This window comes from Thalassophryne amazonica, chromosome 15 (genome assembly GCF_902500255.1).
Source record: "Thalassophryne amazonica chromosome 15, fThaAma1.1, whole genome shotgun sequence".
Taxonomy (NCBI): domain Eukaryota; kingdom Metazoa; phylum Chordata; class Actinopteri; order Batrachoidiformes; family Batrachoididae; genus Thalassophryne; species Thalassophryne amazonica.
In genome coordinates, this window is record NC_047117.1 from 12989428 (window position 1) to 13016100 (window position 26673).

A 26673-nucleotide genomic window follows, 5' to 3' on the forward strand; every position below is an offset into this window, starting at 1 on the left:
AACCATCAACATGTCTATTAGACCCCATTCCTACCAGGCTGCTTGTTGTGTGGGCCGCTGAAGAGGAGGTACTGCTGGCCCATCACCACCAGATGGCGCCCTGCTTGAAGTGCGGGCTTCAAGCACGAGAGGGCGTCGGAGCAACAAAGAGTGACAGCTGTCTCTCGTCAACAGCACCAGCTGTCACTCATTCTGCCATCACCATAAAAGCCGGATTGCAACTCCACCTCCCCGCCGAGAAATCAGCTACCACTCAGGTAACTTTCTCTGCTGTAACTCATCAAAATTAAATATTGTTCTGTGTGCAGCTGTTCATCCTGTGGACACAGTCTGTAGCTGGATTGGCGGATTGTGTGAGTTGCGACGTCTTCACCTCCCACTCCTTCCAGGGAAGTGACTGACAGGAGCTGCACGGGTGGTTCTGTTTCTGGAGGTGGAGGTTCTCCCTCCCGGAGGAACTGAGTACGGAGAGATTACTGGGTGTGTATCCACACACCCACCATTAACTGTTTCTGTTTCTGCCAGGAGTACCAGGTCTGACAGCTGGAGACGGTGGCCACCTGGGACCCAGGACTTGGCGGCTCCGGTGTTCTTCAGATCCGTTGGCGGTGGAAGCCGTGTGGGATCCGGCTGTTCTCTGGACAGACGTCTTCTATCCTCGAGCCTGCCCACACGTCACCTTGTGTATGATTGACTGTACTCCTCAACTGCAATTGTCTGTATTCCGTTGTGCAATTCACAACATTAAATTGTTACTTTTTGGCTTAATCCATTGTCCGTTCATTACCGCCCCCTGTTGTGGGTCCGTGTCACTACACTTTCACAACACTGCTCAAGGAAGCCCTACCATTAATTAATGCTTCGATCTTAAATATGATCAATCTATCTTTATTAGTTGGCTATGTACCACAGGCTTTTAAGGTGGCAGTAATTCAACCATTACTTAAAAAGCCATCACTTGACCCAGCTATCTTAGCTAATTATATCTTCAACCTTCCTTTTCTCTCAAAAATTCTTGAAAGGGTAGTTGTAAAACAGCTAACTGATCATCTGCAGAGGAATGGTCTATTTGAAGAGTTTCAGTCAGGTTTTAGAATTCATCATAGTACAGAAACAGCATTGGTGAAGGTTACAAATGATCTTCTTATGGCCTCAGACAACTGTTTGTTGTGATTTGGCGCTATATAAATAAATTTGATTTGATTAAAAGTCTGCTAACGAGTCTTTCATTGGATCCAGGTGTGTTGGAGCAGGGAGACAACTAAGAGTGTCAGGAATGTGGCTCTCAAGGACCGAACATGGCCACCCCTGCACTAGACCATCACCTCCCCAAAGTCTTGAAGTTACTACTCTTCTTAACATACACTAAAATTTCCCACCTAAAACATTCCCCTTAAAAGCTAATTTGTGATTTCTGTAAATTTTTGTGTTTCAAACGTAACAGTCACTGCCCACATGCTTTCACACATCCTTTATGTTGACATGGATGTTAAGCAACACATCCACTAGAGGGCAATTTCACTCATCTTCATCTGCTTATCCAAGATCAGGTCGTGGCGGGCTGGAGCCCATCCCAGTAGTCACAGGGTGTGAGGCAGGGTACACCCTGGACAGGACGCCAGTCTGTCGCAGAGCGACATATAGACGGACAAATATATTCACATTCGCACACACACCTACGGACAATTTAAAGTTTCCTGTCTTTAGATGTGGGAGGACGCCGGAGCACCTGGAGGGAACCCACGCAAACACGGGGAGAACATGCAAACTCCACACAGAAAGGCCACAGGTGGGAATCGATCCCACCTGTGGCCTCCTGAAAATGATGCTGCTTTTGTCAGAATTTGCATGATTCTGGCATAAAATGGACTTTTATCCATTCCTTTACTCCATCATGCTTACAGTTTACAGTAGTTACGCCAATCTATATATTTTAATGTATAGTCCCTATATTGGTACAATTATGATGTACAGTGTGTGTTAATTACTAATTACCAGACATGGGGCCAAATGCAAAAGTATTTGTATTTGAAAATACTTAAATACATTTTTCAGAGTATTTGTATTTTCTGATTTTGAATTCAAAGTATTTCTATTTGTTGCCTCCGCTAAGGAGGTTATGTTTTCGGTCGCGTTTGTTTGTCTGTCTGTCATTCAGCAGGATAACTCAAAAAGTTTTGAACGGATTTTGATGAAATTTTGTGGAGTGGTTGGAAATGACAAGAGGAACAAGTGATTAAATTTTAGTGGTGATCCGGATCACGATCCGGATCCGATACTAATGCGTTAGCATGTCTATGGCATTTTCAATGTTAAAAATTAGCATTAAGCAGTTGCAGCTGTCATCACATTCAGGTGCATTTGTTTTCAAATTGTAATATTTCTTAAATTTATTTTTGTTTATAGAATTTTTGTGGAGTGGTTGGAAATGACAAGAGGAACAAGTGATTAAATTTTAGTGGTGATCCGGATCACGATCCAGATCCGATACTAACGCGTTAGCATGTCTATGGCATTTTCAATGTTAAAAAGTAGCATTAAGCAGTTGCAGCTGTCATCACATTCGGGTGCATTTGTTTTCAAATTGTAATATTTCTTGAATTTATTTTTGTCTATATATTAATAATCTAATGATTATTATATACAATTTTAGAGACGATACAAAAAGAAATAGATCACTGTGCCAAGGAGGGAATCTCTTTAGGGTCAGTGACCCTATGGCCTTGTTTAGAGAAGTGTTTCATAAATGATAAAAAAAAATTCATATATTTGCAGTTTAGTTGAATAATAAATTGAATTTTGTCTCTTATTTGTTTTTGTCTATAAGCACATGCAATATCAATATCAGTGCTCAGATGACAGTAGTTTCTGGGAAAGGTGCAAGTTGCAATAAACTGTGATGCCAAGCGCTAAGGATACATGCTATCCAGTCACAGCAGATGAAACTTTTTTACTACTGAGCAAACATCATTGTTAGACTTTTTTAGGTTCAATGATTCCACAGCGTGTACATGTTATGGCGTCAGTGACCCCATGGCCTTGGTGGAGGTTTGCACTCTCTGAGTGCTTTTAGTATTTCAAATACATCGCCGATCCCAAGTATTTACAAATACTTTTCAAACTTGGGAATCTCTGTAACACCGTGTTGAGACACACCAGATATGACATTTTATTATTGTTTTGTGATATGGTGGATACAAAAGGATGCAATATTGATGGAAACAGAATATATATTGTGATAGTTTGATTATTGCCTGTGATATTATAATAGTGTATTTGTGATAAAACATTCAGTCCTTTACTTATCAATAGTATTTGGTCATGCTATTTTCACAATAAATTGTCACCGGTGTATCAGTTTTTGTATTGATTTGTTGTTTATAGTTCATAGAAAGTATTTGTATTTGAAATACTCAAAATATAAAGTATTTGTATTTGAAAAAGTACAAAGTATTTGTATTTGGAATTCGAAAATCAAAAGTATTTGTATTTGGAATTCGAAAATCAAAAGTATTTGTATTTAAATACAATGCAAAGTATTTTACCCCATGTCTGCTAATTACAGCGCTTATTTGTAAGTAGTAGTTTGTGTACTGTGTGTACACCTGATCCTGTCAGTTCCCAGCAGTAAAGTAGAGTAGGTCCTGATTATTTCTTGGATGGGAGACCACTTGGGTTGTGTGTGTTTCTCCGTGTACAACTGGCGGTATGTCAAGAAGGGCAGCTGGTGTAGAAATCAACAGAGTGTGAAGTGGGTAGCGTGTTGCATCAGTTTAATCTTCAGTAACGCCTGTAAATGAATTCGTCCACTCGATGAATAGCAGAATTATCATCTGGTAAAACACCAGCAGGCAGACAGATGATAGACGGGCAGACGTGCAAAAATGGGCAAAAGATGCATCTGGGATTCAGACAGCATACAAGGTACTAGCCTCCCCAATACTCACACATGCACGTGTGTCGTGTGTGTTTAATTGTGTGCATTTTTGTTGAAAGGTGCGAGGCAGATGGAGGGTTTACGTAAGGTTCAGAAATACGTGTGAAAAGGAGCCACACCAGTAGAGGCTTGCCCTCCTCTCCCCGGCCAGCTATTATTTTGCCTGTTTTCTTTTCCTTTTCATTTTTAGTTCATTGCACGTTCTCTCTTGCTTTTCACCAACTCTCTTCCTTTGTTATCCCGCCGATTTCTACTTCATCCATCTGTCTGACCGCTGTGTTTATGTTTAACTTACAGCTTTGGCTGTCTCGTTGATTACATGCGAGTGCACCAAAAGGCTGTATCACTGTCAGTTTGTACTCTGTGATGCCTTCTGGTAATTAGTCTTTGTTGTATGTGTCAGTTCTCATTAATGTGCACATTAATAACCCATATAAATAACAATAATTGTCAGAAATTATGTGCATTCATTTAACAATTTGTTTGCATAATTAGCAAGTTCAGTGACATGCATGGGTGATTCATGCACACTTTTTTTTTTAGCATCCAGATCCAAATCACTGTGGTTCTCTGTAGATATTCCATGTATGTCATTAAATCTGTTGCTTTTGATGACTCAAATCAGATCTGAATTATTATACTTTGACCAAATATGATGTGTCAGATCTATCACATTGCGGCCAATAAAAATTATTATAGTAATTTAAAGGCTTGTATATTAAAAAATAGTTTTTGATTGACTTATTGCTATCAGGTTTAACGGGCTGGACATAAATGCAGGATGCAGGTACACAGCTCAGTGGAGTTAAAGCGTTTACTCGGTTGACAGGCTGGAGTCGGTACACAGAAAGGCAGTCCAAAAAGAGCAACGGTGACAAAATCATCAGGCTTAGGTGTGGTCGAGATACACAGGCAGGCAGTCAAAAACACGATGAGGCAAACAAAGCAAGGCAAGGAAATACAAGAAACTGAGCTAGAAAGAGGCACAAGGCACATCAAACTGGAGAGGGACTAAGGCAAAATGAGGAGCTTAAATACACCCCGGTGATGAGGTGTAGATTGAGAACAGGTGTGCGTGGAATGTACCAGAATGTGGCCAGATAGAGGGAAACACCCACCACCAAGAGGCAGCAGACACAGATGAGAGAAAGGGACAGACAGACCCCAAAAGAAAAAAAAAAAAACAGCAAGAGAATAAACAAAACAGAAAGCAGAACGCAACTGAAAAAGCACAAAAACAAGAAATAAAAGCAGACAGAACTCAAATCCTGACAAATGCAGTAATATATGGTTTATGGTTACACATCCTCAAAGTCCCACAATTCCTCTGTAAGCAAGACCTGGATCAGGATCAGCTTGTCTTAGAGATCCACGTCCTGTGTCACAGAAGTCCATGTCTGAGCTCATGGTTGCTTTCTGAGACACAGACTGTGGGAGAGAGACGGACTGATGAGGTTTTTTTTTTTTTTTGGTTTTTTTTTTGAAAGATGCATAATGTTGTGGGGTATTTTTGATTAGTTTGTAAGTCACTTGCTGCCTGATTTTAGCATGCTGAACAGGTGTATAATATGACCCCTTTAAACAGCTGTAGCCACAATAACAAAAATGTATTAAAATCTTTAAAGAATACAACCATGAGGGATCAAGTGCAACGATTGGTGTCAGTTAAAAGTAAGAATAGAAAACGACAGGAAACTGGTTTGATGAGCCTGATTAAAAGCTAAGTGACGCAGGTGTACTTGCTTCAGTGTTTCATAAAAAAGTGGTTTTTGAAGGAACTTTTTCCCCTTGCATCGACTCCAAAACAAACAGAAATGGACTGCATTTATATGGCACTTTTCCATCTGCAGCAAAAGCTCAAAGTGCTTTACAATGATGCTTCACATTCACTCATAGACATTCACATACACTGATGACAGGGTGCTGCCATACAAGATGCTCACAACACACCGGGAGCAACTGGGGGCCCATAATGATTTTATGATCTCACTGGGTTTTGAACTGAGGATCCTCTGGTCTGAAGCCCAATGCTTAACCACTAGACCATCACCTCCCAGTAGAAGATAAACTCGTTTCCAAACCCTAAAATCCTCTGTTAGTTATCTTCTTTTTTTTTTTTTGCTCCAGCTCATCCCATTGATGTCCTGAAGGTTCTGGAGCTGTCGGAGGACATGGAGGGCGTGTCTTTGGAGGCAGGACTGTGCACCAGCAGGGAAGGTCACGAAGAGACGGACCTCTCCTTTAAGATTGATAAGAAGATCCAGCTGAGCGCCCCCACCAGGCAGCTGTTCCCTGGTGAATAATGAGTTCATTTGTAATTTATGAATCCATTATTAGCCAAGTACCTGTGTGTTTGTGTGCAAATGGATTTAATAATGGGAGCAAATATGCCACTTCTTCAGATTCAGCATTCCCAGTGAATTTCTCCGTGATGACGACGGTTCGAGCTGTGAAGGGATCTCAGGTTTTCCTGCTCTCCTTGTATGACTCACAGGTAGGCGCTGCTGCCATCCAAAGTCTTACATGAATTCTTCATAGGCTGTGAGCCACCACGGCCCCATGTGAAAATTAGTTTCCTGCAATCAGTGGGTGGTCAGTATATGTAAAAAACAAACAAACAACAACAAAAAAAAAAAACACCAATTTTGAAATGGATGCCTGCAACACATTTCAAAAAAGCTGGGCAACAAAAGACTGGGAAAGTTGATGAATGCTCAAAGAACACCTGTTTGGAACATTCCACAGGTGAACAGGTTAATTGGAAACAGGTGAGTGTCATGATTGGGTGTAAAGGAGCATCCCCAAAATGCTCAGCTATTCACACACAAAGATGGGGTGAGGATCACCACTTTGTGAATAACTGCATGAAAAAATAATCCAACAGTTTAAGAACAATGTTTCTCAGTGTTCAATTGCAAGGAATTTAGGGATTCCATCATCTACAGTCCATAATATAATCAGAAGATTCAGAGAATCTGGAGAACTTTCTACACGTAAGCGGCAAGGCAGAAAACCAACATTGAATGCCCGCGACCTTTGATCCCTCAGGCGGCACTGCATTAAAAACCAACATCATTGTGTAAAGGATCTTACCTCGTGGCCTCAGGAACACTTCAGAAAACCACTGGCAGTTAACACAGTTCGTCGCTACATCTACAAGTGCAAGTTAAAACTCAACCATGTAAAGCAAAAGCCAAACATCAACAACATCCAGAAACGCTGCCATCTTCTCTGGGCCCGAGTTCATTTGAAATGGACAGACGCAAAGTGGAAAAGTGTGCTGTGGTCTGATGAGTCCACATTTCAAATTGTTTTTGGAAATCATGGACGTTGTGTACTCCGGACCAAAGAGGAAAAAGACCATCCAGATTGTTACCAGCGCAAAGTTCAAAAGCCAGCATCTGTGATGGTATGGGGGTATGTTAGTGCCCATGGCATGGACAACTTACACATCTGTGATGGCGCCATCAATGCTGATAGGTACATCCAGGTTTTGGAGCAACACATGCTGCCATCCAAGCAATGTCTTTTTCAGGGACGTCCCTGCTTATTTCATCAAGACAATGTCAAGCCACATTCTGCACGTGTTACAACAGCGTGGCTTCATAGTAAAAGAGTGCAGGTACTAGACTGGCCTGCCTGCAGTCCAGACCTGTCGCCCATTGAAAATGTGTGGCACATTATGAAGTACACAGACCCTGGACTGTTGAACAACTGAAGTCATACATCAAGCAAGAATGGGAAAGAATTCCACCTACAAAGCTTCAACAATTAGTGTCCTCAGTTCCCAAACGCTTATTGAGTGTTGTTAGAAGGAAAGGTGATGTAACACAGTGGTAAACATAAAACTGTCCCAGCTTTTTTGAAAGGTGTTGCAGGCATCCATTTCAAAATGAGCAAATATTTGCACAAAAACAATAAAGTTTATCAGTTTCAACATTAAATATCTTGTCTTTGTGGTGTATTCAGTTGAATATAGGTTGAAGAGGATTTGAAAATCATTGTATTCTGTTTTATTTACATTTTACACAACGTCCCAACTTCATTGGAATTGGGGTTGTATTTTTGTAAACTCATCATCCTAAGCTTTCTGTAAAAGTAAGACCCTTCGGCTGCTCCCTTGTTTGCACTCGGGGTCGCCACAGCAAATCCAAGGTGGATCTGCATGTTGAATTGGCACAACTTTTACGCCGGATGCCCTTCCTGATGCAACTCCACATTACATGGAAAAATGTGGCAGGTGTGGGATTTGAACCGGGAACCTTCTGCACTGAAACCAAGTGCATTAACCACTTGGCCACCACCCCTACATCATCCTAAGCTTTCTAATGATACCAAATTTCTAGGTTTGGGGGTGGTGGTGGTGGTGATACATGCGGGACCATGATGGCCACCCAAAAATACTGGACAGACCCTCCATGATGTCACCCATTTTCTGCACAGTGGAGTGGAAGTGTAAATGTGCTGGTTTAACGTTCACTGTGCATGTAACTCTCGGTCAACCCATAAATGGTAAAGGGGTGGAGCGTGGGCCAGTCTGGAATGACATGGGTGACGAGTATGATGCTTGAACACACCCACCTGCCTTGATGCTACCAAGGTTGCTAACCTGGGATCAGACAACTTAAGCATATTTTTTGCGGATCAGCTGCTGGCACTGATAACTGGAAGTTTGGGTGCAGGTATTAAAAACTATGACTCACATAAAGTCTCACTAACTGTGACATTAACTGTGTGTTAAATAAAAATTCAGTAAGGTATATCTTCTATTATACATACCAATTCTAAGGTAGAACTCTACTAGTGCTTACTAAAGTATATCTATTTACCAAAAAACAAAAAAAAACAAACAAACAAAAAAAAACAGTAGAGCCATCCAGGTGTCTGGTCTTGAGAACCAGGGATGGTAGTTTGAAAAGCTTTTTTACCCCATGGGAACTCTCCCTACCCACCTAAGCGGCTCAAGCATATGGACAGCATGCATATGTGACATTTATACAATGTTAATATCATTGTAATGTAAATTGTAAATGTAACTTAACTACTGATACCTGCCAATACATGCTACTGTTGTTATCATACAAATTAAACAATCCTAAAATTCCACTCTGAAAATACTGGAGCACAAATGTCTTTGATGGTCTGTTATTATCATTAACTGCACAGCAAGCCACATTATCTCAGGTATTTGTATGTATTAAAGTACTTGAAAGGAGCTAATGGACGCAGGTCGCCTGGCAGCGTAAAGCACACCCACGCGTAGCTGTCACTTAAGTCATCCATGTTACTACTCACTCACTCACTCATCTTCAACCTCTTACTCTAATTAAGGCTCACAGGGCTGCTGGAGCCAATCCCAGCAGTCATAGGGCCACACGACAACAAGGACTATGGTGGTTAAATTACTTTTGGAGAGCACGGTGGCTTAGTGGTTTGCACTGTTGCCTCACAGTGAGAAGGTCATGGGATCGATTCCCACCTGTGGCCTTTTTGTGTTGCATTTGCACGTTCTCCCTGTGTTTGTGGAGGCGCCAGCTTCCTCCCACATCCAAAGACATGCAGGTTAGAGCAACTGGAAACTTGAAATTGTCCATAAGTGTGTGTGCATGTGGGTGTGAATGCGTATGTTTTTCTATATGTGGCTCTGCGACAGACTGCCGTCCTGTTCAGGGTGTACCCTGCCTCACGCCCTGTGACTGCTGGGATAGGCTCCAACTCCCTGCAACCCGATCTTGGATAAGCAGTTGAAGGTGAATGTGTGTAGAGTCGGCCTCTACTGGCAATTTGAAGGATTGCAGGTTTTGGCAATGGTGCGATGGCTTCATTTTTCAGCACTGAAGATTGCTGATTGTAAACTATATTGCTGGTTGCTAAATCACCTCTAACCCTTCTCCAAAAACCAAAATTGTACCAGTAAACATTGAGGGCCTGTTGGATTACTGTGTTTCGACAGCCTTTATGGGGATTTGGAAATGCCCCCTATGAACTTCAGACCAGGTCTTCAGAAAACCTGTAGGTCATATCACTGAGGGTTTGTCCAGCATGTGTGTACAGACACACACACAGTCTATGATTACAGCACCATTCCTCAGAAATGAATGGCTCAGCCTCTCTGTTTGAGGATTATTGTTTCTGTCTGTTGCTTCTTAGGGTACTCAACAGCTGGGTGTAGAGGTTGGACGTTCTCCCGTCTTTCTGTACGAGGACCAGGAAGGCCAACCATCACCGGAACTCTACCCCACCTTTAGGAAGATCAACCTGGCTGATGGCAAGTGGGTAACTACTAACACACACGTACACTTGGTGTCTTGTTCTGTACAACCCCTGGCAATAATTATGGAATCACCGGCCTCGGAGGATGTTCATTCAGTTGTTTAATTTTGTAGAAAAAAGCAGATCACAGACATGACACAAAACTAAAGTCATTTAATATGGCAACTTTCTGGCTTTAAGAAACACTATGAGAAATCAGGGAAAAAAAAATTGTGGCAGTCAGTAACGGTTACTTTTTTAGACCAAGCAGAGGGAAAAAAAATATAGACTCACTCAATTCTGAGGAATAAATTATGGAATCACCCTGTAAATTTTCATCCCCAAAACTAACACCTGCATCAAATCAGATCTGCTCATTAGTCTGCATCTAAAAAGGAGTGATCACACCTTGGAGAGCTGTTGCACCAAGTGGACTGACATGAATCATGGCTCCAACACGAGAGATGTCAATTGAAACAAAGGAGAGGATTATCAAACTCTTAAAAGAGGTAAATCATCACGCAATGTTGCAAAAGATGTTGGTTGTTCACAGTCAGCTGTGTCTAAACTCTGGACCAAATACAAACAACATGGGAAGAGTTTCAGTCAGGTTTTAGAATTCATCATAGTACAGAAACAGCATTAGTGAAGGTTACAAATGATCTTCTTATGGCCTCAGACAGTGGACTCATCTCTGTGCTTGTTCTGTTAGACCTCAGTGCTGCTTTTGATACTGTTGACCATAAAATTTTATTACAGAGATTAGAGCATGCCATAGGTATTAAAGGCACTGCGCTGCGGTGGTTTGAATCATATTTATCTAATAGATTACTGTTGTGAAAGTGTAGTGACACGGACCCACAACAGGGGGCGCAAATGAACGGTCAATAGATGAGCCAAAAAGTAACAATTTACTGTTGTGAAGGTGCACAACGAATATACAGACAATCTCAGAATATGATTACAGTCAATCCACAAAGGTGACGTGTGGGCAGGCTCGAGGATAGAAGACGTCTGTCCTGAGAAGAGCCGGAACCACACGATTTCCGCCGCCACCGAACCTGGTGAATACTGGAGCCGCCAAGTCCCGAATTCCCAGGTGATCACTGTCCCCGACTGTCGGATCTGGTACTGCTGGCGAAGAACAAAGACAGTCAAGTGTGGGTGTGTGTACACCCCGTAACGTAATGGTGGGAATGCCACCTCCACCTCTAACAATATTCTGCAGAGTACCGCAGTGATTCCTCAGGGGAAAAGAGTGCCGTCCAGCACTCACTCAGCTTCCACAGACAGAGGGACCGGTACTCCTGCAAACACTCACAATATACAGATTATATTGTAAAACACAAACGGCTGAGTCTATTACCTCCAAAGAAGTACGATATCTCAGCGATGAGGTGGAGATGACGTCTGGGTTTTATGGAGTGTGATGATGAAGAATGAGTGACAGCTGTCAGGAATTAATGAGTGACAGCTGTCACTCCCGGCTGTGTCCGTGGCGGCAGCGCCCTCTCGTGCCTGAAGCCCGCACTTCAGGCAGGGCGCCCTCTGGTGGTGGGCCAGCAGTACCTCCTCTTCTGGCAGCCCACACAACAGATTACAGTTTGTTCATGTAAATGGGGAATCTTCTTCAGAGACTAAGGTTAATTATGGAGTTCCTTCTCTTTTTGCTCTGTATGCACCACTCTGCATTTACTCATTAGTGATTGATCTCTGCTCCCCTCCACAGCATGTCTTTTTCCTGGTTCTCTCCCTCAGCCCCAACCAGTCCCAGCAGAAGACTGCCCCTCCCTGAGCCTGGTTCTGCTGGAGGTTTCTTCCTGTTAAAAAGGGAGTTTTTCCTTCCCACTGTCGCCAAGTGCTTGCTCACAGGGGGTCGTTTTGACAGTTGGGGTTTTTCTGTAATTATTGTATGGCTTTGCCTTGCAATATGAAGCGCCTTGGGGCAACTGTTTGTTGTGATTTGGCGCTATATAAATGAAATTGATTTGATTTTGATTTGGATGAAAGTCATATTCAGTGATGAATCTCGAATCTGCATTGGGCAAGGTGATGACGCTGGAACTTTTGTTTGGTGCCGTTCCAATGAGATTTATAAAGATGACTGCCTGAAGAGAAAATGTAAATTTCCACAGTCATTGATGATATGGGGCTGCATGTCAGGTAAAGGCACTGGGGAGATGGCTGTCATTACATCATCAATAAATGCACAAGTTTACGTTGATATTTTGGACACTTTTCTTATCCCATCAATTGAAAGGATGTTTGGGGATGATGAAATCATTTTTCAAGATAATGCATCTTGCCATAGAGCAAAAACTGTGAAAACATTCCTTGCAAAAAGACACATAGGGTCAATGTCATGGCCTGCAAATCTTAATCCAATTGAAAATCTTTGGTAGAAGTTGAAGAAAATGGTCCATGACAAGGCTCCAACCTGCAAAGCTGATCTGGCAACAGCAATCAGAGAAAGTTGGAGCCAGATTGATGAAGAGTACTGTTTGTCACTCATTAAGTCCATGCCTCAGAGACTGCAAGCTGTTATAAAAGCCAGAGGTGGTGCAACAAAATTCTAGTGATGTGTTGGAGCGTTCTTTTGTTTTTCATGATTCCATAATTTTTTCCTCAGAATTGAGTGATTCCATATTTTTTTCCCTCTGCTTGGTCTAAAAAAGTAACCGTTACTGACTGCCACAATTTTTTTTTCCTGATTTCTTACAGTGTTTCTTAAAGTCAGAAAGTTGCCATTTGAAATGACTTTAGTTTTGTGTCATGTCTGTGATCTGCTTTTTTTCTACAAAATTAAACAACTGACTGAACATCCTCTGAGGCCGGTGATTCCATAATTTTTGCCAGGGGTTGTATATTTGCTAGACAATTAAAGGTGGTTTAGGTGGCCACCAGACCTAGGCCTAGACCAGCTCCCAATTCCCAATAGGCACCTCACAAAGTAAATATCTTTTTGCGTGTCCTGCCAGGTGGCACAGAGTAGCCTACAGTGTGGAGGGCCAGTCTGTGACTCTTTACTTGGACTGTGCCAAGCTGGATACCCTGGACCTGCTCAGAGGTCACGACCCCCGTGTCAGCACTGATGGGGTTACGGTGTTTGGAACTCGACTGCTGGACGAAGCCGTGTTTGAGGTAAAAGACTTTGAGCCTGTTTGTGTGTTTGAGTCAGGACATTGAATGTTAAATTGACCTTTTAAAGTTGTTCAAGTGCACAATACCCCCCCCCCCCCCCAGAAAAACCCCTGTTTCCAGACAAACAGCACAAATTGTTTCATAAGAAAATAATTGCAATGATGTTAAGAAGTAGGACAGGAGCTGGTGAGGGGTGGAGGGGAAGGTTCATGCTTGAACAACTGTGGAAACCAAAAAGAACAATAGTAACTGTGTTGTTGCATAAATTGACAAATTATTCACCGCATCCTTTTCAGTCCAGTTTAGTACAAAGAACAAGAACCCACAATAAGATCCTTGTGTGTGACAAGATGAACGTCTCTGCTTGTTGGTGCTTGTTTCATTTGTCCATCAGAGATGAATAGAAACAAAAAAAAAAAAAGGCTTATCTCCCACCACTGCCCTCTAGTGGTTTCCTGCAAGTCCTGCACTTTGTCCAATGGATTGAAGCTGGAGAGAATTAAAGTAAATAAATTGTGATAAATCCTTTTTGCAGTAGCAGTTGCAGATATGAATGATGGTACCAGTATTCTGCACTTTGTTGCACATCAACAGATCCAAGGGATGAACTTTGACCTTAGCTTCCAGTGCAGTTTCAGGTGGTCCGTCTGCAGTCATCTGTGTCTTTTTTCTGTGCGGTGTGTGTGTGCACACAGAGGCATAGGCGAGTCCATGTCTGTCTGTGCACTTTGTGTTACTGGCGCCATTTGACACAAAAGCTCTGGAGACGATTAACTGTTGAGCGATGTTAAAAACCGCCTGCTGAATTCCTTTGATCATCATGAGTGAAGATACACATACAGTCAAAGATGAAGCCAGACGGCCAGAGAGGTCATGTCACGTGATTGCTGATGTTCCACCGCGTGGTTCCACGGTGTGATCTGTGTTTCTGTGCCGCAGGGAGACATCCAGCAGCTGCTGATCGTGGACGACCCCCGTGCTGCAGAGACGTACTGTCAAGACTTCATCCCAGACTGTGACGCAGCGCTGCTTTACAACAACATATTAGCCGAGCCAGAGGAAGTAAGTCCTTCTGGTGCCCAGCGCTTTAAATCCAGAACTGGACTGGCACAAGTTGTGCTTGTCAAGAGAAAATGCTGTCCTTCTGTTTGTCCACACTGCAAAACCTTCCGTGTCCTAAAACTCAAAAACTGTAAAACTTTTTATACAGTAATACTTTAGGGCAAAGATCTGCCTGCCAAAATAATAAATAAATAAAAATAAAAAAAATCATGCACTTCTGACATATTTTTTTAAACTGAATTTTGGGTTTGAAGTAGGAAATATACAGAAGCACTGAAATGCCCACATTACCCACTAGATGGTGACAAAAGATACACAAATGTGTGGCAAGGTCTTGACTGTTTATTCATTCAAGCACTTAACTTTAGATGAAGATTAGATTTAGATAAGATTTAGATTTGTTTTATTTGTAAATTGAAAAATGTAAAGATATGATGAACTTTTTATATCCTCAGAATAAAACCTTTACTCTACTTCTGAGTTTGGAGCCAACAGATACTGAATGTGTTAAACTGTAAAGGAAAATGTGCTTATGGTGTCCTAAACTGACAGTTTGGACAAACCAGCTGGACAAAAAATATTTATGAACTGCGTATTCTAGTTAAGTGCTTTTGGCTTCTCAGTTTTTGGTCAGGGTCACCACGAAGATCCGATATGATCTATGCCATATTACCAAGTAATTAGGCTTTATTACTGTATTGTTAATGCCTGTTACCCATGCAAGACATCTTCAACAACATCAATAACAACAAAACTGAGCACACCATTAGAATTGGCGCATCAACGGGACCAATGTAGGCAAATAAACAGAATCTCAAGGTCGTCAGGCTGAACTTGAAGGAGCCCTGCGATCAGTTATGGCCTGTTGTACATTGGGAAATCCAACAAATCTTCATGTACTCAGTAGTGATTCAAAATCTAAGAACTGCAAAAATAGCCAGTCCACCTTTAATTATTGGCTTATTTATTCTTCGCCTGAGCAAAACTTTATATCTCTGCTAGTACATCTATATACAGTGCATCCTGAAAGTTTTCACAATGCTTCACTTTTTATACATTTTCTTATGATACAGCCTTATTCCAAAATGGATGAAATTCATTTTGTTCCTCAAAATTCTACACACAAAACCCCATAATGACAATGTGAAAATTTGAGATTTTTGCAAATGTCTAAAAAATAAAAAGAAATCACGTGTACATAAGTATTCACAGCCTTTGCCATGAAGCTCAAAATTGAGCTCAGGTGTATCCTGTTTCCACTGATCATCCTTAAGATGTTTCTACAGCTTAATTGGAGTCCACCTGTGGTAAATTCAGTTGACTGGACAGGAATTCGAAAGGCACACACCTGTCTAGATATAAGGTCTCACAGTTGACAGTGCATGTCAGAGCACAAACCAACTATGAAGTCAAAGGAATTGTCTGTAGACCTCCGAGATAGGATTGTCTGGAGGCACAAATCTGGGGAAGGGTACAGAAACATTTCTGCTGCTTTGAAGGTCCCAATGAGCACAGTGGCCTCCATCATCCATAAATGAAAGAAGTTTGGATCCGCCAGTACTCTTCCTAGAGCTGGCTGCCCGTCTAAACTGAGCCATCAGGGGAGAAGGGCCTTAGTCAGGGAGGTGACCAAGAACCCGACAGTCACTTTGTCAGAGCTCCAGCATTCCTCTGTGGAGAGAGGAGAACCTTCCAGAAGGACAACTATCTCTGCAGCAATCCACCAATCAGGCCTGTATGGTAGAGTGTCCAGACAGAAGCCACTCCTTAGTAAAAGTCACATGGCAGCCCACCTGGAGTTTGCCAAAAGGCACCTGAAGGACTCTCAGACCATGAGAAACAAAATTCTCTGGTCTGATGAGACAAAGATTGAACTCTTTGGTGTGAATGCCAGGCACCATGTTTGGAGGAAACCAGGCACCATCCCTACGGTGAAACAGGATGGTGGCAGCATCATGCTGTGAGGATGTTTTTCAGCAGGAGGAACTGGGAGACTAGTCAGGATTGAGGGAAAGATGAATGCAGCAATGTACAGAGACATCCTGGATGAAAACCTGCTCCAGAGCGCTCTTGACCTCAGACTGGGGCGGAGGCTGTAGAAATGTATCAATCATAAAAGAATCCAGTGTGTTTGTCTATATGTGGCCCTGTGACAGATTGGCGTCCTGTCCAGGGTGTACCCCGCCTCACACTCCATGACTGCTGAAGGATTTTATGAATATTTCTATGTCTTTCAGGTGGAGAAGGAGCCAAAGAAACCTGTGCTTACAGAGTTTGAGGAGTTTGACTACAGCGACCTCTACGAGGACTTCTCTGTATCCACGGTGACGCCAGGGCCGAACGTCACAGAGTATGAGGTGAGACTCGCCACAGGCGTCGCTGTGACATGCGTTACCTTCCTGTGTCTTCCTTTCATTGTTTGCGTGTGCACTTGGCTACACAGATCATAGAGTACGAAGACTACGACAACACCACGGATTACTACCAGGTGAACGAGTATGAGTACGAGGAGCAATACGACGAGCGCTACGGACCAGCCGCTAGAGAGCAAGCATACACCTTTAACACGGAGGTGCTGTTCACACTCGGCACACACGTCTGCATAAATAAAACCCTCCAGCTCCGGCAGTGATTCCCAAAGTATGGTCCACGGCCCCCTGTTAAACCGTGGAGGTAATGCATGTGACCGTGAGAGGTCATTAAGAATAAGTAAAAAGATTTTTGCTTTTCAATTTTGTAATAAAGTTTAAAATGACCCCAAAATATTGGTTAATTTTTAAATATAATCAGAAGTAATGGAACAAAGCCGTGGGATTTGAATTACGTGAGGTAACAGCACCTGTGGGTGACCCCAGTGACATTGACTTTCACCTAAATGATTGATCTGTGTCTGAACTTGTCAGGCAGTTCAGTTATATGTCACATGTGGTTCAAATCAGGTTAAAAATTCCTTGACCTTGACCTTTGCCAAAATGAATTCTCTCAGGGCAATTTCAGGGTCAACCTTCACTGAGACCAAGGCAGACATGACCTTAGCCCCAGTCATTGACCTTTGATAAACAAGACCAAGCCAGACAATTCCAGAACTAGCACCCAAACATGTCATGATAGGCACAAATCCTGTGTGTGGCGCAAAAGTAAAAAACCAGCATTTTAACCTTTGACCCAATTGAATGACCTTTTGGTAATTTGATCTCACTTTGCAAATTCCCGAACTCGCCAACATATGTGTGCCAAATCTGATGGCCATCAGAGTCGGGGGGGGGGGGGGCTGAAATTTGACCCAATCATTGACCTTTGGTGATTCTCATTTTGCCTGGCCAATTCCAGAATCAAACTACATATGTCTGGCAAATGTCTGGTTTACATTGAAGTGAAAATCTAAATTTTGTCCTTTGACCTCACTGACCTTTGCTTAAACTAACCCTTTAAGGGCAATTCCAAGATTGATCTTTATTTATCTGACTGAGTTTAACACAATATAGTTAATAGAAAACTGTGATTAAAGGTTTTGGCGAGCTGTAGAACAGTTTCAGATTTTAAAGTGAGCCGCGGGGTTCTCAGCTTTGGGAATTGCAGCTGGAGCAGATAAGGACACGTTCGTCCCTGTTGTTCACGATTTTGTCATGTTCCATTAGGAAATTCCACAGAAAGGAGAGAAAGGAGAACCGGCGTTTTTGGGAGCGGTGAGCAAACACACACACAAAGGCTGGATTTAGGACGTGATATTTTAACTTCATGTCATAGCATATTAGAGCTGATAATACAGTCGCCCCAAAACTCATTTCTTCTTCTTCGCCACATTTTTCGTTGTGCCAACAAGAAACTTTGAGTGGTTAAAGCTGTTGTACGCCTCTCCAATCACAGCCACTCGAGCTTGAAGCTCCCTCAGATTCAGCATAGGCACCTTGATGGCTCCCCTCATTTATCTCTTTCATACACGACGGCTCTAATCAGATTTAACCTGACTCAAAGGGGTACGCTACGTTTAAAACCAACTGTTGATTGTTGAAGCAATGGGGAAACACTGCACATCTGATCCTGAAAGTGTCATGGAGAATTTTAGGATAAGTATTTTAGCTGCACAATCATAAAATCATTTCCTTAAAAGGTGTCCACAAAATCAGAGAGATTCAAGTCCCAATGCAACAAGTTATTTTTTAATTTTTTGCCAGCAAAAAGGAAGCAAAATCCACAGTCTTCAGGATCAGCAGGACAGTTTCAAAGATATGATGACTGATGCATTTTTATACACTTCAAGGGTCAGCAACTCCACCTAAAAGGGAATGACCTTTCTAAAGTTAGCACTTCTTACAACAATAAAGTCACTTATTAATGACATCATTATACAAATGCAAATTAGTACAATTTTTGGAAATCCCCCACCCAGTGGGTCCACTCTCAGTTAAGGGGTGGTGTTTTAAAAAACCTTCATCATGGAAAATCACGAGGCTAGTCGGTTCATCTCTGGGTCAAAAGGCCCTGAGCCGTGAAAATTTACTCCTCTGGTAAATCCCATGTTTTAAATCTAATATTCATTTTCTTCACAGATTGTTTCACTCAAATTATACCTTTAACTCCAAATTCTGGTTTTATAGTTTCCTTTGTAAGAAAACATACTTTTTGCACAAAACATGTTTTCTCTTAAACATCTCTTCAGTGTCATCAGAAATACACAACAAACCCCTTTACTGGCAATTCATATAAGTTCTTCATTAACACATCTTTCTTTATAACAAAAAAGTTACACTACAAAGGACCAACTGTCCAATTACCTTTGGTCCAATAAAAAAATGAGGACACAGAATCTTGTGCTGTAGTTTGGACATATTGTAACTTCTGTTAAAGCCGTTTCTCAATAAACAGCGTGATTCAGATTAAAGCTGAATGTCTGCAACAAAACACTTGGGCATCGACCAAATATTTATGGACCTAAGGGTGCAATGTAATAGCTGTGTCGACATTCAGATATTAACTGTTGATTTAAATGTATTTATTTATTCAATCTCTACAGGGAACACAAATCGTGGGACCATATGGACTTCCAGGACGTCAGGTTAGCGGCTCTTGCAGCCGTTAGCTAATTATTTAAAAAAATTACATCCAATAACAATAATATTAACATTAAAAAAAATCCAGCATTCTCAGTTTATTTTTATTTCACGTCCAGGGAGAGCCGGGTCCTCCTGGAGTGACCGGGTCAGTGGGACCACGAGGAGACCCTGGAGAACTGGTGAGGATAGTCCTCTGAATTCCTGTGCGAGTGACTGACCCAACCACACGTTGGTGCCAGCAAAATTTCATTCATCTTTCTCATTTCAGGGCCCTCCAGGGCGGCCGGGACTGAATGGAGTAGATGGAATGCCAGGTCCTCCAGGAAACGTCATGATCTTACCGGTAACATGCGTCTGTACATTTTATACAGCATCAGTTATTTGGTTTGATGAACCAAATAAGTCTTGGGTGGCCTGGCATGGACTAATGTAGCTCCAACACCCCCAGCTACAGTACTGGTCAAAAGTGACCACATTTTTGACCAGTACTGTACATCAAAGTTAGCAGGGTAGCTAAGGCTAACATGTTAGGTATCCTGGTTTATATTTTTGCAGACTGTTCCGTGGCTCTAGCACATCCTGGCTTGGGTGCGAGTATTAAAAACTGTGACTGGCATATATAGCCTCAGTAACCATGGAGCTATCTATGTCGGTACCTAGCTATTGATATATGCAAATTAATACTAATAGGGCTAACATACAAACTAAAACAAATATTTCACTACAAAAATACAGGAGCACAGACTTCAAAGATTGTTTGTGTGGTTGGTATTCACAATAAAATGCTTGCGAAGGACAAACACTGACAACGCCACAGCTAGCAACAACCCCTATTGGCTTCTGCTAGCAGGTGGCCCTCTGTGCCCTAGTTATAAATCACACAGTAAATTATTTTTAACCTTTTGGCTTTAAAACAAAACAACACCACCACCCCTGTGCAGTTGTCATAAGCAAGAAAACAACCTATAGAGTCCAAAATGTTTTATTTATTTTACCAGGCTGCAAACATGTTTATTTCTGCTGTAAAGTTGGATGTTTTTTCATGGAATTCTGTAGAGTGCCTTGCTTTTGGAGACAACCCCAATAGTCCATGAACCAGTCATCAATTCTGACCTAATCGGTACCACTTAAAGGGAAGAAACAACACTTAGAATCCAGCCTCAGTATATCATGGCCTACACAAAAATGTATGATAGCCATCCCAGGGTGGTAGCTGCACCCAGGTAGGGGTCATTGAAGAATTACACAGAGGTCAAACTTTAAAAATGCTCCAGTCATGTTGAAAACTATATCACATTACTTGTCTGATTATAACAATTCCAAAAAGGTATAGTTTGGACTATCTATGATGGAATGTTCTGGAGTTATGGGGTAAAAATGTCAAAAATGGCGACAAAGATCAGTTTCAGTTTGTACAGGGGTCAAAAGTTAAAGTTGCGCCAATTTCAATAAAAAAAAATAATGATGCAAATTATTGGTTGAAATAAACGGATTAATAAATGGAATAGTTTTGACTATGTTGAATGTTTGGTCTCCAAAGTAAAGGTCAAACAAGGTCAACATCCATTGGAGTCTATGAGATGTGACATATGTTACCCTGTAACATGAAAACTAAGCATGACAGATGGTGCAAACTATACTTTATTAGAACCCTATTAACCCAAATAATAATTTGCATCATTTTTTATTGAAATTGGAGCAACTTTAAATTTTGACCCCTGTACAAACTGAACTTGACCTTTGTCACCATTTTTGCTGTTTTGACCCCATAACCCCAGAACATTCCATCACAGATAGTCCAACCTATACCTTTTTGGAATCGTTATGATCAGACAAGCAATGTGATATAGTTTTCAACATGATTGGAGCATTTTTAAAGTTTGACCTCTGTGTAATTCTTCATTGACCCCTACCTGGCTACAGCTACCACCCTGGCATGGCTATCATACATTTTTGTGTAGGCCATGATACACTGAGGCTGGATTCTAAGTGTTGTTTCATCCCCTTAAGTGGTACCGAAACCTGCTTGGTCCATGGACTACAAGCGGCCATTCAAGAAACTCCAGGTTCTGGCACTTCCATGTTGGCTTCATTTTTCAACACTGGATGTTTCTGCTTGGTGATCCTGCAAATATACCACATAAACTTTAATGACCAGTACTCTGGCCACTAGGCAGGTTTTTAGGTTGACTCCAAAATATGTTACACTTTTCTGTGTGTGTGTGTGTGTGTAGTTCCAGACAGGCAGTGATAAAAGAGGTGTTGTAGTTTCAGCCCAGGAGGCGCAGGCTCAAGCCATCCTGCAGCAGACCAAGGTACAAAAACATCTGCAAGTTCACTCATGTCACAATATCACAAAAAAGAGCAGAGTGCAACTTAGAAGTGCAGGAGGGTGGAAAACTGTCTTCATGTACCAGACATGAAACCGACATTAAAGCATGTGTCAGCAGACCAGAATTCTGCCAGATCCACCATGTTTTTTTTACAGGTAATGGCTGGAGAAACCTAATGGCTGTGCACTCTCCCTGCGTCCTAATACTTTAGAAACCTAATGGCTGTGCACTCTCCCTGCGTCCTAATACTTTAGAAACCTAATGGCTGTGCACTCTCCCTGCGTCCTAATACTTACCCAGCCATTAATAGATGATGCATGTGCACAAACCCACATGTGAGGACTAAAATTTCTCTTCTGCAACAGCAGACTTTTTAGAAGGCTCTTTGATGTATATGTGAACAGGGTCATGGCCCCTCAGACGTCGCTACCATTTTCCTGTATATCCACATTCTTCTTTGAATTCTTTTAAAACCACAACTGTGGCATATGTCACAAAAGTGGCAACACGCTGTTTCAAGCATAAATTTTGCTTATCTAACAAAAGCTTTATACATGCATGGATGGAGAACTGTGAGACTTTGAGGGTGTTTAACATAAAAGTCAAACTATATTTAAGGATAAAAGTTAAAGATACTTTTGCAATAAGGCCTTTAAGGCATTGACCACTCTAAGTCGGTTTACAGTATGACCCTCATTAACAGCCTGCTGTGGAACTCAAACTAAAGTGCTTGTTGTAATGTGTCTGGACCTGTTCTAGATGTCTATGAAAGGACCTCCTGGCCCACTTGGCCTCAGGGGAAGACCAGGACCACTGGTGAGTGAAGGTTTTTCATGTTTATGGAAATCATTCTGTGTAAATGAGGAAGGCTGTCAAACACATCAACTAGAGTCCAAGCTAAGTTTGTGTAAATGGCTTTTCTCAGGGTGCACCAGGTCCAATGGGGCTGAAGGGAAACAGTGGAGACACGGGGCCGCCAGTAAGCTGTCAGATTTTTATAACATCAGGTTTATCTACTCAGTCTGTTGGACAACACCAGCACATGTTAAAGAAGAACTATTTTGACCCTTTTTTGCTTAACAGTTTTTACCTTTCCAATAATGATACTGCATGATACTTGCCATTTCTGATATCTAATCATGGTGTCTGTGCACCACCTGACTTGTAGGGTCCTCCAGGACTGGTAGGCATCACAGGTCAGAATGGACGACCTGGAAAAATGGTGAGACGACTTTCTTCAAGCTGTTACCACTACTACTACTGCTACTACTACTGCTACTACTACTGCTACTACTACTGCTACTACTACTGCTACTACTACTGCTATCACCACCACTACTACTATTACTGCTACTCTTCTTTAAATCAACCTCTTAATCATTTCCCAAAATCGCAGGGTCCTGTGTTGTGTAAATGGTGGCAGAAAATAGCTCAAGAAATAATTAAACATAAAAGTATTTGTTTAATCTTAAGTCAACTTTATTTTTAAAACTTCAGTTTAAAAGAATGCCCAAGAATAAAAAGAATGTAATAAGAATGCCTAATATATTTTCTAAAGTATGTTTTAAAGGTGATAGAGAGACCTTGAATGGGGCATTAATCCTTGTTCTGTGATGTGATATGTAGCCCAAAAAAAAATTGGTTGGGTCTGTAATGGCTCAGAACCTTCCTAAAAGGCTCTCTGAAACAGCTATGTTACTATGCTGGGTTTAGAAAGCCTCGTTTGCTTTTAATGGCGTCATTTCGGAGCTTATTTGGCAACCTCATTATGAAATGCACGTAGGTGTTGGCGCTGATCGGTTGCTGTTGTTTGATTGGCTGCCCTTGCTCACTGAAAATACCGCTAAGAGGATTAGGAAAGTCTCCGGTTCAACTCAGAACAGAATGAAAATGATCGCTGATTCGCTCATTTCGCTGTCAATCAAAAATGGATTCAGCCTCAGACAGATCATCCAATCATCATGCAGAAGCTGGGCGTCCGGACCAGCCGAGGCCCGCCCACTGCCCCATAGACCCCCAGACACGCAGAGCCTCCGATGGGCGGGACAAAGCGCAGCATTTATCCAATGACTCGTCTCGTTTTGCTGCACTTGTGTCGCTATTGAAGTCTGTGGACGACGGTTTAAAGCACTGTGAAGCTGCGGGTTTGAGTGAGAGGAAATCCGCGTTACCAGTGATAAGAAGCTGATTCTGAACAACAGATCACGTTTCAACATTGCTGTTGAGTGATAAATCTTGTTCCTCGCCCACCAACATGAAGTCAGCCAGAGGCTGATAAAATAATAATGATAATAATAATAAAAGAGATCTGAAATAAATTTAAAACAAAAGAAAATGTGATACTTACAGGCTGTACTGATTGCTGGGGTTGATTTTGTCGCAAAGTCGGAACTGACCCTCTACTGAGCATTAAATGCCGACTGAAGCCAGCTCGAAATTGTGCAAGGTTTGTGAAACAGTCCTCCGTGAAATGCGCAGAGCAAAGAAATAGTCGGCAGTTGTATGTACTGGGGATGCGGTTAAAAATGAATAAAAGCCAGTGCTTTCCGTGGGAAGAATATATAAAGATCGTAGTCCGCTATGACAGCCTGGGAAAGCACACCTGTAGCTCGCCATTGCTCCTCTTCCAGTGTTACGAATGTTTGGGCACAACCTTATGAATAATTAATTTGGAAGGGGCGTGTGTGTGAAAGGGGGTGGGTGTGGGTGTGTGTGTGTGTGGGGCTATTGGTGAAAAAGTGACGTAACTTTTCTCTCAAAAACAGATTGGCCTGTTTCTGGCGGCAATTCAAAAAAGGAGAATTACTTGAAACAGAGGTTCTGAAACTTGCTGGCACTTTGTGTGTATTCCCCACAGCAGGGAGACTCTGAACTAACACCAAAAACATGAAAAAGATGATTTTGATTCTCTATCCCCTTTAAGTTAGAACACATGACGTTATAGTAAAACTATTACAAGCTACATGCTAATGTAGCTACATGCTACACTAATTAGCACATCTGCTACCTGTAGGGCGATGTGGAAGGATTTGAGTTTAAAGTGAGTTAATGTATCATGGCAGTAATAGCTGCTGCTGTAAGCTGGTAGGTAGGCAAGAATAGCTTGCTAATTGGTGCTTTTGCGGGCCGAAAATATGTTAGAAATGACATGAAAAGAGTGTAATTGTACTATTTATTAATGTAATACAGCCACCTAAACATTATTGATCTCTTTTTTGAACAGTTTATTCTTCACCACGTCAAAACTTTATCAAATCAGACGGTTAGCTAAAGTGATAGCTCCCACCATTTTGGGCATTTTGTTCTTACCACTACACAGTTTCCTTTCTTGCTAGCTGACCTGCAGCACCTGTTGAGAGACAGGAAGAGAAACTCAAAAGAATTGCCCTAAAGGGAGTGACGCTGATTACAAAAGATGTAATGTTTATATAATAAAACGGGGGCAGCTGCCATGTTGCTTGTGCAAGGACATGTCTCCAAGTCAGGCAGCAACTGCTGTGGACGCTTCCTCTCTTCTCTGATAGAGAGAAAAAAATAAACCTCAGGAAGCATTTAAGATTTGAGAATGGGGTTAAATTACTGGGAGGTTATAATTTAGTTTATTATATGGTATGGGATTTTGCCAACTTCTGATTGGCCCATTCACCACTTTCAGAGCTGTACCACATGCCGAGTTGACCGCTGGTGGAGCCGAGTTGACCGAGCGTGTGAAACGAGTATACCTCGTGTGCAGCTTAGCGCTAGCTAATTGGGCAATGCCTTCTATCGATAACGACAAATCAGATAACGTGATACAACGCCTACTTTGGCTGTCAGTTTGTTGACAAGATGGCAGAAGACAGGTTTGCGTCTGTTAGCGACGCTGACTTAAAACGAATTTTACACGATAAAGATGTGAAGAAGACCCACAGAAATACAGTCAGCAGCTAATCTGTTTTGCAATTACGTCACTGAAAAGGGACATGTGCCCAACTTTGAAACTTATGACAGATGAATGCTTGACGGAGTACTCAGTCAATTTTACGCGGAAGCTAGACAGGCGAATGGTGAACTTTATAAGAAAACAAGCCTGATGACTCGTCGCGGACTCAACAGGCATCTCCAGTCGATCGATGGGATGTCAGTTGGTGCAGTATGACAGTAATAATAAAGAGCTGAAACTTGAGATTGATTTTTCAGTTTTAGTATGTTTGACAAACTCCCAATTTTCTTGTTTACCATATAATAAAGCAGTTACAGACTTTTGATTTCAGTGTACCCGTGATTATGCGGACCTGGTCAGGATGGGGTTCACCATAATCATGGGTACACCGAAATCAAAAGTCTATAATTGTATATTATTATTATGACCTCATTCCAAAGCACCCAAACAAGCTCACGTACATAATAACGTGTGTTTTAGGGTCGACCTGGTGCTGATGGGGGCCGTGGGGCAATAGGAGAGGCAGGAGCGAAAGTGAGTAAGAAACGGCATCGCCATTCTTACACATTGACTGTACAGCCTTAGCATACAAGCTAATCTCACTCTGTCCACATTTCTCTCAGGGCGACCGAGGGTTTGACGGGTTGCCAGGTCTGCCTGGAGACAAAGGACACAAAGTAAGCCTTCTGTTCAGTGAGACAGTAAGTGGTATTTAGTTCATAATTTATGCGGCACTACAGAGGTGAGGAGATAAAGGGCGACCTTAATCTTGATACCATTAGGGATGGAGTCACCTCCCCGGATTAGGCAGACTGGGGCCTTCTCCTGGTGTGAGGCCTCGGGCAAAGGGGAGCTCGCAGGCAAGCGCGTGGTGGCCGGGTCTACCACAGAGGACTCGGGCGGGCTCAGCCCGAAGAAACAGCATGGTGTCATCTCCATGTGGGCTCACAACCTGCAGGGAGTCTATGGAGC

The 26673-nt window shown here is 42.1% G+C and overlaps 1 protein-coding gene across 1 annotated transcript in view; it reads left to right on the plus strand.

Annotated features, from left to right (window-relative positions):
• The window catches only part of LOC117526469 (collagen alpha-1(XI) chain-like), a 108592-nt gene that overhangs the window by 42876 nt on the left and 39043 nt on the right, over positions 1 to 26673 (plus strand). The window contains exons 2-18 of the mRNA XM_034188540.1: positions 6065 to 6232; positions 6340 to 6431; positions 10088 to 10209; positions 13168 to 13330; positions 14270 to 14392; positions 16630 to 16749; positions 16836 to 16964; positions 18031 to 18078; positions 19407 to 19448; positions 19563 to 19625; positions 19715 to 19789; positions 21681 to 21761; positions 22539 to 22595; positions 22705 to 22758; positions 22948 to 23001; positions 26182 to 26235; positions 26325 to 26378. Of these exons, the coding sequence (XP_034044431.1) occupies positions 6065 to 6232; positions 6340 to 6431; positions 10088 to 10209; positions 13168 to 13330; positions 14270 to 14392; positions 16630 to 16749; positions 16836 to 16964; positions 18031 to 18078; positions 19407 to 19448; positions 19563 to 19625; positions 19715 to 19789; positions 21681 to 21761; positions 22539 to 22595; positions 22705 to 22758; positions 22948 to 23001; positions 26182 to 26235; positions 26325 to 26378 (1499 nt within the window). The remainder of the gene's footprint in view (positions 1 to 6064; positions 6233 to 6339; positions 6432 to 10087; positions 10210 to 13167; positions 13331 to 14269; positions 14393 to 16629; positions 16750 to 16835; positions 16965 to 18030; positions 18079 to 19406; positions 19449 to 19562; positions 19626 to 19714; positions 19790 to 21680; positions 21762 to 22538; positions 22596 to 22704; positions 22759 to 22947; positions 23002 to 26181; positions 26236 to 26324; positions 26379 to 26673) is intronic.